The sequence below is a fragment of the Camelus ferus genome, chromosome 13 (genome assembly GCF_009834535.1).
Source record: "Camelus ferus isolate YT-003-E chromosome 13, BCGSAC_Cfer_1.0, whole genome shotgun sequence".
NCBI classification, from domain to species: domain Eukaryota; kingdom Metazoa; phylum Chordata; class Mammalia; order Artiodactyla; family Camelidae; genus Camelus; species Camelus ferus.
In genome coordinates this window covers 67014052-67025070 of record NC_045708.1, presented here as the reverse complement: position 1 = coordinate 67025070, position 11019 = coordinate 67014052, and the positions used below count along the sequence as shown (strand labels likewise).

At 43.7% G+C, this 11019-nt stretch overlaps 1 protein-coding gene across 1 annotated transcript in view; it reads left to right on the top strand.

The window, feature by feature from the left end:
• Nucleotides 1-1095: 1095 nt before the first annotated feature.
• LOC116668103 (guanylate-binding protein 6-like) overlaps nucleotides 1096-11019 on the top strand; it is a 16474-nt gene continuing 6550 nt past the window's right edge. Inside the window, exons 1-5 of the mRNA XM_032494657.1 lie at nucleotides 1096-1486; nucleotides 4866-5061; nucleotides 8231-8358; nucleotides 10345-10454; nucleotides 10657-11017. Of these exons, the coding sequence (XP_032350548.1) occupies nucleotides 4872-5061; nucleotides 8231-8358; nucleotides 10345-10454; nucleotides 10657-11017 (789 nt within the window). The 5' untranslated portion in view covers nucleotides 1096-1486; nucleotides 4866-4871. The remainder of the gene's footprint in view (nucleotides 1487-4865; nucleotides 5062-8230; nucleotides 8359-10344; nucleotides 10455-10656; nucleotides 11018-11019) is intronic.

Genomic DNA, 11019 nt, shown 5'->3' with positions numbered 1-11019 from the left:
GAACGTGCACCAGAGCACGTGCTCTGGGAGATTCTTGGCCGTGGATCTTTGCGACTGTAGCCCATCTGCCTTCCTCTCCCTTCCTTCCTTCTGACACACAGATGTGGTGATGAAACCACATCCCTGATGGTTAAAAACCTGTAAAAGGAGCTGGTAACTAACAAATCTTGAGCTCATCTTACAGAACAGCAGATAAAGGGACAGCTTTCTTTTTTCTTTCTTTCTTTCTTTCTTTTTTTAAAGCCCTCTTCTTGTAACACAACCAAAGTGACTGAAACCACTGGTACCAATATGGCTGAACAGACTCTGAACAGAACAGACTTGCTTGTCCCATGCGTGACTTATTTATATCCCAGCCTGCTTGTTTCACACCAACTCCCCATGAATATGCACACGCATCCCATGAAGAAGAACGGAAATAAAGTAGACCTGCACACAAACCAATGAGCTCACCTTTCCCTCACTTCCAACAACTTTTTCTCAAAGCCTAAGACCATCCTGCTCCTTTATCCCATCATTATCCCAAGCACCTCCCCTTCTGGGGGGCAGAGCTAAGACTTGTTCTCCTGCCTCATTGTTTGCTTGCCTCCCAAATAAACCCTTTCTCTGCTGCAAACCTCAGTGTCTCAGCATGTTGACTCACAGCTCCTCAGGCAAATGAATCTGGTGCCATAATGGCAGACATCAAGCTTATACGTGTTACGTAAGTATAACACCTTAAACATACACAACAATTCAGAAGGAATCTCAATCACCACCAACCACCAAATCTGGATCCACCCTAGACAAAGACAAGGAAAAAATTGTATGACAAAATAATAGTGAATATGTCTGGGCTATAAAATCAAGGATCTTATAGACACATGTACTGCTAATGAAGAAAAATCACTAATTGAAAAACAATACATTTCTTAACAAAGAAAGAGAAAGGAAATGAGCACATAAAATATTTCTGAAATTATAAAAAAAATTAATAAGCTCCTTTCCTCAAAAAAGCACCCGTGAGTGACAGACTATTGAACACTCTTGTCCCACTGTTACTGGCCCCACGTTCACAATTGGGTCAAGGACGCACCTAAGAAACCCATGTAGGAGAGACAATGTTGGGTTTGTTCAGCCAGGTGTGAAACCTGTCTTTCCCTGACTTCATCCAAGTTCCTGCCTGCAAAGGGATGTAGGAAGAAAGGAAGGAAGGAAGAGAAAGAGAAAGCGAGAGAGAGAAAGTGAGAAAGAAAACAAGAAAGCAAGCAAGAAAGAAAATAAAGGAAGTAAGGAGACAGTCTTTGCCCTTCCTAGAAATGGCCTTGTCCTTTCGCTTTCGTTTCCTGTAGACCAGACTGAAAGCTGGTTGGATGGCTTTAACACCAAGCTCACCTTTCATCTTCTAAAGAGAAGTATCCATTTCCATAGGAGCCAAAGGCCAGAGGAGCTTCTCCTGCGCCCAGGGCAGCTGAGAATTTGATCCGCTCTGTTTCGCCAGCGCCACGTGAGTTTGTTCCTAAACTTCAGCTTCCTTGCAATTTGCCATGAACTAGCAACAAGCATAGCAAGAACTCCCCCAGAGCAGACCCCGCGCTGCAGGCGGGGTGGCTCGGGCGCCAGCTCCGCGGGAGGGAAAGCGGCTGGTCTGGCGCCGGGCTGGTTTGGCTCTGCGGCTCCGTGTGGATGCAGGGCAGCTGCCAGGAGTGTCCTGGGTCCGGGAATGCAGCAGAGATCTGTGCATGTGAGAGGGAAGAATGTGTCCTGCCTCATCTGAGGAAAGAGGATGGAGGTCCTTTTTAGCACTGATAACCCTTCACCAGCCTCTTCCCAGAGGCGCTGGATGGGGTCCCTACCAAGTCAGTTCCCTCCCTCCTGGCCCTCCTCCCCACCTCAGACAGGTCCTGCCCCTGCCCCTCTGGGCATTGGAGAAGCAGAGAAAAGATGGCCCTTGACATATAGACAGCTTACATCCTGAAAGACTGACCCTGGATTAGTTTTGTGTTAACATTTGCTATTCCAAATACTGCAGAGCTGGATTATGTGCAGTAGTTAAATGTGGCTCTCAGTTAAAAGCTATTAAATGTAACTGTAAGTCTAAGCAAGTTTGTTTATCGTGGATTATTTGTAATGAGTAGCCCACACATGATCTGCCTCAGGGTAACTTTGTAATTGCTGAAGACACAGGGCATGTGGTATTTTTAACCATCACCCCAGGCAACTCTCAGGAATAATCTTTGCAAAGTGTTGATCATCTTCTGCCATCTAGTAGCACTATTCTGTTTATTTAGTTTCAAATTTAAAAGGGTTCTTCGTTTTTGTACCTCAGTATAGTCTGAATTAAAAACAACATCTTTGTAAACTCATTGACTGTTACACAAAAGTTTATCAATATTCAATCTAAAAAGTGACTTCCAGAATTCCTCTTGCTTATTCACCTTAAAAATCAACCAGTTATTTTTGAAGTAAAAGTGGGTTTGTTCAAGCATAGCAGTGGAATTGCAATTTGGGACAAGCAAGCTCTAGCAAAAGCCATAAGCAAGTCCAAGAAACAAAGAATAGGAACCTTTTTTTTATAAAAAAAAAGAGGAAGTTGGGATGGATTGTTTTCAAAAAAGTCCATTGGAGAAAAATAAGATGATGACTGGTTCTCATTGGCTGAGGTGTCTGGGTGGACAGTACTTGTAGACCTGCTCCTTTGGGGAACTGGTCTTGATGCCTTTCCTGTTGATGATTCTTCCCTCGGGGCCTGTCATTGACAAATATTTCTGTAACTGACAAGTGGTGCCGCATGGGAGCGCCCCCTTCTGGCCTCCACTTGAGTGAAATTTCCATTTATTAATTTTCACATAACACAGAAGTAAAAGGTCTTTTTAGTCCCCCATCTCTTCTCCCAATCCACTATAGAAAAAAGAGAAATTATAGATAGGAATTGTGTTAAAAAATTCATGTTTTTTTTTGTAAGAAAAGATTGTATATACATTACGTTTCTTGGCAACAGACAGCTCACAGAATGCACTGACACAGCCTAACACATTGTCTAACTTACTTGCTGTTGAAAGAGTAAATTAATGCAGGAAACGTTTTTTTAAAATTTCTGAAAACCTACATGTTACCAGTTGTGCAGTAGTGAATCAGGCAAGAATTCTTGTTTTCCATATGATATTGATAAAAATTGAGGCTTAAATTGTCAAGTTCCTTTGTCAAGGTCTCAACATACAGTAAGTGACTTGAACTCTTGGGTTTGAACCCTGGCAATCAGACTGCAGACCCGATCTCCATCGGAGTTGTCCCTCTCAGCTGTTACAGCCGGGCCTCTCGGGCCTGCTCAACATCCTCATGGCATGTGACGTCCCACTTGCTTGCACCCAGGGAGGGAAATGCCACTGCCTCAGGACACAGCCAATCCTCCGCCTTCATTCAGAAGTGACCCACCCTGCCTTCGGCATTCTGAATACTCAATTTTGAAACACTACTTATTCAGGGTTAACTTGGTACCAGCATGATTTTTAGGAGCTGTATGAACATTCTGACGTATTTATTCCCCTTGTGACCCTAATGAACCATATATATATATAGTGCTGCCATTTTACAGAAGGAAAACCTGAGACCCAGAGAAATGAATTTTTCTGGTGGTCACACAGCTACTGGAGTACAAGGAGGTGTGACTGTTGCTTCATATTGTCTCTAAGAAACTAAAGGGACAGTCAGAGCTCTCTGACTGCTCACTCTGGGTATCATGAAACACCTGATCATCGTGCTGGAATCATTTAAGTAGAATCTGGCCCAGATGTGAGACACTGACAGATCTAGGCAGATGCCCCTGTTGCTTGCCTCTCTCCCCTATCAGCCTTAATAATCAAAGATGTGCTGTCATTTCAGTTAGTAAGTTAATGATTGCATGAACGACTTTGTGTAGTTAGCACAAAGCTCTGTCCTGTTGTGTTTGAGGGAGAGCTGGGTGTTTCATCTATCCTTCTTTCTCTCACAGTCACACCTCCTCCAGCCCATTCCTGCTCCCAGCGATCCACTGCATCTCTCCTCACCAAGGTCCCTGATCATATTCCTTTTCCCTTTATGGCTCAGGCCTTCGCTGACTACCCTCTATGTAAACTCTACCACCAACACCTTCTGTCCCATCCTTAGTTGTTTTCTTCAGATCGTTTACCATAATTAATAGACACTTAGTGTTTTGCTCCTCCACTTTCTATAGTATCTGCCTTCTCTGTTAGGTGGAGCTCCAGGAGGCAGGGATTTGCATCCATTTTGTTCACTGTTTGATACTAAGCACCGAGAACAGTGTCCAACACACGGTAGTTTCTCCATAAATATATATCCAGTTACTGAGTGACCAAATCATTCTGGAACTCCTGAAATCTTCTCTGGTCACTCCTCAGCTCCTTCAAGCCCCTTTCTGCCTCTAATAACTCAAAAAGTGATAGTGTTCTCAAGTCTCCACTGGGAGAAGGGTATAGCTTAAGTGGTAGAGTGCAGGCTTAGCATGTCCGAGGTCCTGGGTACAATCCCCAGTACCTCCTACAACAATTAAAATTAGTAAACCTGATTACCTATACCCATCAGATAATATTATAAGAAAACCTCAGAGATGTGTCAGGTCTCCATCATCAGTGGCTTGTTTTCTCATCCTATTCACTGTGTGCATCATGTTGGCAAGGTTGTTCTAGGGTTCATCTGAGTATAGCTAATAGAGCGCTCATAAGCTACCTGTATCCGGCCTTGGCACAGTAGACTAGTAGTTATTATTGAAAACATACAAAACATAGAAAATTGATATAAGTTCCACAAGCAGAAAGCTCACGTGCACGTGACTTGTGTGACCATGAGAGGTGAGCTGTGTTCTACTGAGTTGTTGCTCTCGGTTACAGCTTCCCATGGCATCTGGACCCAGCATGATGAATCCCGTCTGTCTGGTGGAAAGACAGAACAGCCAGATGACAGTAAATCCGGATGCACTGAAGATTCTCAACCAGATATCTCAGCCTGTGGTGGTGGTGGCCATTGTAGGGCCATATCGGACGGGAAAGTCCTACTTGATGAACCGCCTGTTGGGACAGAACCATGGTGAGTGCTGCTCAGGGCTGCTCAGGGCCATGTGCTTGGAAGCAGGGATAATGCAGGTGCTGAGCATTCTGCTCCAGGGTCCATCTCAGGAAGAGCCTAACCCCTCCCACTGAAGGGGACTTCAAACTCTCACCACCAAATTTATAAACTCATACCCTTTTCTTTATGAAATTTACTCTTTTGTCCATTAACAGAGAATTCCCACACATGTCAAACTACCCACCTCCTTAGTCCTGATCCCATCCACTGCCATCTGCTCAGGGGCTCACTTGCATTCAGTATTCTCTTCTTTTCTCCTTCATCACTTTTGTCCTAAACCACAGGGGCATTTCAAGCAGCACAGAAACACTATTCAATATGTACTTTTTTTTTTTTAAAGGAATGGAATGAAGAACGGACAGCAAAATCCCTGGATCCCAAATCTCAGTGGGGCTACTACCCCTTTTTATGGCTTTATTTCACGGGAAAACTTTCATAAACTATACTTTCTCTTTCTCTACATAGTATTTTCTAATATATGAACTAGAACACATGCAGAAGAGGGCATAAATATATGTCTATTATATATATAAAATAAAGTCGATAAAGCAAAGGGATTATCTATTGAGTCACTGCTCAGTTCAGGAAAAAAAACATCACCAACCCACAGAAGCCCATGTCACTTGCATCAAACCCTAACCACAGCTAAGCAATATTTTGATTTTTGTGCTGTATTCTTTCAGGCTTCCTGTGTAAACATGAGTTTACAATCTATATATATGTTTCTGAAATGTAGCTTGGACATGGTATAGGAAGTTGCATGCTGGTATAAATTAGGATCTTGCTTCATACTCTCGCTAAGTTGTTTACAAAGTTGATCTAGTTCGTCATATGTGTCTATAATTATTTTCACTGATTGAAGAGCATGCAGTTGGCAGAGGGCACCACAGTGTATTCACCCACTGGTGCTGATGGACATTTGTATCACGTGCAGCTCTGCTGCTTCATGAATGGTGCCGTTGTGAGAGTCCTTGTGTCTGTATCCTGGTGCCCATGTGCACAGCTTCTTTGTGTGATGTGCCCAGATGTGGACTTGCTGAGTCAAGGAGCCTTTCTGTCTTCAGCCTTTCTAGATGGTATTGAACAACCTTTTAAGCTTCCTATTCAATGTGTATACTTATTAGAAGTAATTTAGAATTCTTCACATCCTCATGAAATTGGTAAAAACACTTTTAAGTTTTGCTGATGTGGTGTGTGTGTAGTCGCATGCTTTTTGCCTCAATACAATTAAATTTGAGCACCTAGTCACACAGTTATTTGTGATTTACATTTCCTATCTCAAGAAGTTGGGGTTTTTCCTACCAAGTTGCCTACTTGTTTCTTCTTGATCTGTAGGACCATCTGCCTACATCCTGTTGAGCATTTCTGTCTGAAAGAAACATTCACCATTTCTTTCCTAATGTCCTCTTCTGTGGCTCAGAGGCTCACAGGATTAGGGGATAGGACATCAGTTCACTAAACTCAAAGGATCTCAGGAATGATTCATTGTCTCTCTCAGACTCTATGTCTATTTCTTTCTCTCTCTCTAGTTTTTTCCATTCTTCTCTCCTTCTTGTTTGCAATCTCTCATTGGTTTCAAACAAAACTCACAGTCCTTGTCTTTCTTTTAGAGGAACTCTTGACCACGAATCAAGGAGTTTTCCTTCCTAGGCTGAACATAATTGTCTTCTTTTTTTTTTTCTTTTGAGGGATTCAAGATTTGAGAACTCTAAGAAATATACACCAGTCAAGGAGTTTCAACAATATTCTTTTTTATTCTATTTGAGATAATATCAGGCAATAAGGGAGTGATTTCCCTTATGAAGGATATCCCAACACAAGTTATGTTTTTAAACACCTGAACTGTGACCTACCACACCTGTCATATCACAGGAAGAGCAACACACACACACACACACACATTTGTGCCCAATCAAAGAGGTTGAGCAGAAGCAGGTCACCACTGTCTCCTTGTGATGACTTCTGTCTGGTCCTTACCTGTCTTACTGAGAGTGATGAGCACCAGGTACACCTTGTCTTTTCTCCTGGGGGAGGTCAAGTTGCTCTGCATTGATCAACAAGCAGTCAAGTACGATTATGATGTAGAATAGTGCGTATCATCTCAGGTGTTATTGCCCCTCCATGCAGAACACACCACGTATGGAAACTGAAGGGCCTGAGCCATGCTGAACCACGCTCCCCTCAGTGTGTCATCACATCCATTTCTGTTTTCAGGTGAAGGCGTCGTTGGTAAATGACAGATGCTATAAATCTTGGACAAGATATATTACCTGCAGTGTCTCATGCATACACTTCACATCTCTCCCTGTGGGTTTAAGGCTTTGCAAAATAGATGAAAAATTCTGACAGATCTTTTCTGCTTTCCCTTCTATTATATCCTGAGTCAATGAACAAATAACTCATCACTTTAGAGGACGAGACAAAAAGGAGGAAAATCCAGAAATAAAGGGGAAGACAAAGAATCTAGCAAAGCTGACATATCAGTCCAGGTGCTGGAAGGGCACTGATGATCCACTTAAAGGGTAAATGAGGATGCTTAGTGGCGGGACACCTACACGAGCACCAGCCAGGAAGAGTGAACTAGTGAAGAAGGTGGAGGCACCCAGGGAGTGGCCAGAGCAACAGCCAGGCAGCCATTGTAACTCCTGCAGCCTGAGGGGAGAGGCAGTGAGTGGAACCAGAATGTGCCAAAGACCAGAGCTACTGGGTGGAGCTAAATTAAAGGATATGTGACGAAGAGAGAGGAGCAGAGGTCTTGGGACACTGTGGGTCACCTGGGTGGAAGAAAAGCCAGGCACCTGCTGCTACTTCTCACTGGTTCATCTCCATCAGAAAGTGGAGGAAGGCAGCTCTTCAGTGTCAGATAAATATAGAAGGGTTAATAGAGTTTAAATTAATCTCAGAATGTGGCAGTTTGAGCCATTAATGGTAGGAGGTGAACAAGTGATAGGAAGTGTTTCTTGAGGTGGTTCTGAAGAGGTACATAAGTTGGATTTGTTGCTTTTGCTGAAATGGAGGAACCTCCCTTTCAGAAAGGCTCTCACGTGCAGACAAGGGTAGCCAAGGTAAGCTGTGCTCAGCCCGGACCTTCTGCTGTCACTGCGCTCTGCTTTCTTCTCTTCCTTTGCAGGTTTCTCTCTGGGATCTACGGTGAGGGCTGAAACGAAGGGCTTCTGGATGTGGTGTGTGCCCCACCCCTCCAAGGAGAGCCACACCCTGGTCCTTCTGGACACCGAGGGCCTGGGTGATGTGGAAAAGGTAGTGAGGAAAATCTTTGCTTTTGATAGTCAACTTATATTTCAACTTATTTTAGTGTTAAGTTTTGGAGGGAGGTGATTGGTTTTTATTTTTCCTTTGAATACAGGTACTAGTGATCTCGACCCAGGCCCCCCTGCATGCTAAGCACATACTCTACCACTGAGCTCTACCCTGCCCTTCCACTTACATTTTATTTTCCCTTCTCAATTTAAATTTAATGACATAATACTATATACTGCAAACCCAATGTTGAATAATGAGGCTAAATTCTCATCCCTTGAATCTATTTTTTAATAAATTAAATACTTTGAGTAATATTGAGAGATCTTACTTTTTACACTGGGGTGAAAGATCCAAGTTGGCAAAGACTTACTGGGCATCAGAATTCCAGGGCTTGTGTTCAGTGTCACAGACATCGCCGTGAGTGAGTTCTGGACCCAGGGCTACGTTGGGGAGATAAGAAATATACAGAGTTATCAGGACAGGGAACCATGGGTACCGAAAGTGAGAACCTACCCCTGCAGCTCAGGTTTGGGTACACAGCCTGCTGGAAGTTGTAACCCATGCGAACATGGAAATCTAAAAGTTAAGATGTGTGCAGTTAAAGGGTTTAGAGGCAGAAATCTGGAAAATAGGGTTTCAGTGAAACACGCTATTTCAATTATCTCCAGAAAAGTTTCAGCCACATCAAGGTCATTCGTGAAAATTTTACTCCAAGCATTTGGGCTGTGAGGAGAGATTCATCAATGATGTCTATAAACAGTGTGCTCGGCCCCCCAAAAGCACTTCACATGGGGTAATTGTAGAAGTTCTGGTTTTACACTCCTGCTTGCAGTCATCTTTTTCCCTTTATATAAGTCTGAGTCTATGTCAAATTTAGTGGCCGTGAACCTTTAGCTTTCATTACTGCAGAAAAGAGCTGTGATATGAATTCAGACATTCTGAATTTAAACATTCAGGTTTAAATATTCAAGAATCACCTCGGTGTCAACCAAAAATGATCTACAGTTCCAAATAGTCCATAGTTTGCATAACCCTCTTCTTCTTACCTTATTGCATTTGTCAAGGAACCAGAACATAGCAAATTGTAACCTGATAGCAGACGAACACCTGCTGCCCTCACTACATGTCATGATAGGATCTGACTCCCTTCCAAGGCCACTCAGGACTTGCTCTCATCTCGTTTTCAGCCTCACCATCTCCTAGCACCGCCATGAGCACCATTTCAGACAAATAAATTAGCCCTGTGATTCCTCTGTGGGATTGCAGTTCCTGGCAGTACTGATTCACTTCTCCCATTCCTTCAATCTGCACCTGCCCTTACTTTCCACAAACCCACATCCCTTCAGTTCTTTAAAGCCCAGTTATTTTCAGCTGAATGCCATCACCTCTCTGACACACATAACGACTTCTGGCTCTCAATTCAGAGTACTTTTTTTTTGGTCTTTATTTTATTTTATTTTTTTCATTCCACCTTTGTCCTTCACATGAGAACATGTGGATCCACTCCAGGCAGTTTATCATCTTGGATACATTTATATGTTCGCACATGTTATTGGCACCTCTAGAAAGCCATGTCACTGGTGCTAGGGACTGTCCTGTGGAGCTTTATAGCCACACAAGCAAATGCATTATCTGGTGTTTTCTAGACACACAATGAACAGCTGATGAGTTTAGGTAAGTGGCATTTGAGACCCTAATGCAGCCCATAATCAAGAGAAATTTGCAAAAGCATCATTGCCCCCTTATTGCTTAGATCTATGTGCCAGGCAGTGTATTAAACACGTGACACACATTTACGATGTCATTCCGTTCTGCTAAAAGATAATGCGACTGAGGCCCTGAGAGGGAACACGTCATCATGGCAAAGGTTTGGGTTTAGCATTGTTTTAAAGTTTATTTTCCTTGCTGTCCCTGTTGAGTTATGGTACAGCTGACAGAAAATGACCAAGCGATTGAGAGAATGGGGACCCCACTGCTTTCTAGGGTGACTCCAAGATCGACTCGTGGACCTTCACCCTGGCCGTGCTTCTGAGCAGCTGCTTTGTCTACAACAGCATGAGCACCATCAACCACCAGGCCCTGGAGCAGCTGCAGTATCCTTCCCAGACTGAAAGCCCGGGTCCAGTTCACTGAGTCGGGGAATGGATGCTGAGCCTGCTTCTCCTTTCCCATGACTCCGTTCTCATGGCTTAGAAGGGGGAATGGGGCAGAGAGGAATGCTGATAAAACTTGCTTTGGGGGGCGATCTGGAAATTGTGTTGCGGGGCACCTCTCATTCCTTAGCTAAGATCCCAGCTATGTGACCGAACTCACTAATCTGATCAGGACAAAATCCCCGTGCATCTCTGATGATGGAGAGGACTCAGTTGATTTTGTGAGTTTCTTTCCAGACTTCGTGTGGGCTGTGCGAGATTTCATGCTGGAGCTGGAGTTTGATGGACACCCCATTACTGAAGATGAGTACCTGGAGAATGCCTTGAGGTTGATTCCAGGTATCAGAGCCTGGCCAGGCTGCTGGGGGGGTCAGGAGGTCATGGGGTCTGCAGAGCCCTGCCACCCAGCATGTGACCTCAGTCTTTATTTGAGATTGGACTTGTGCTGGGTGAATAACAAGTGTCATGGCTCCAGTCATTATTCTTGTGGAAAAACCCCAGTGGT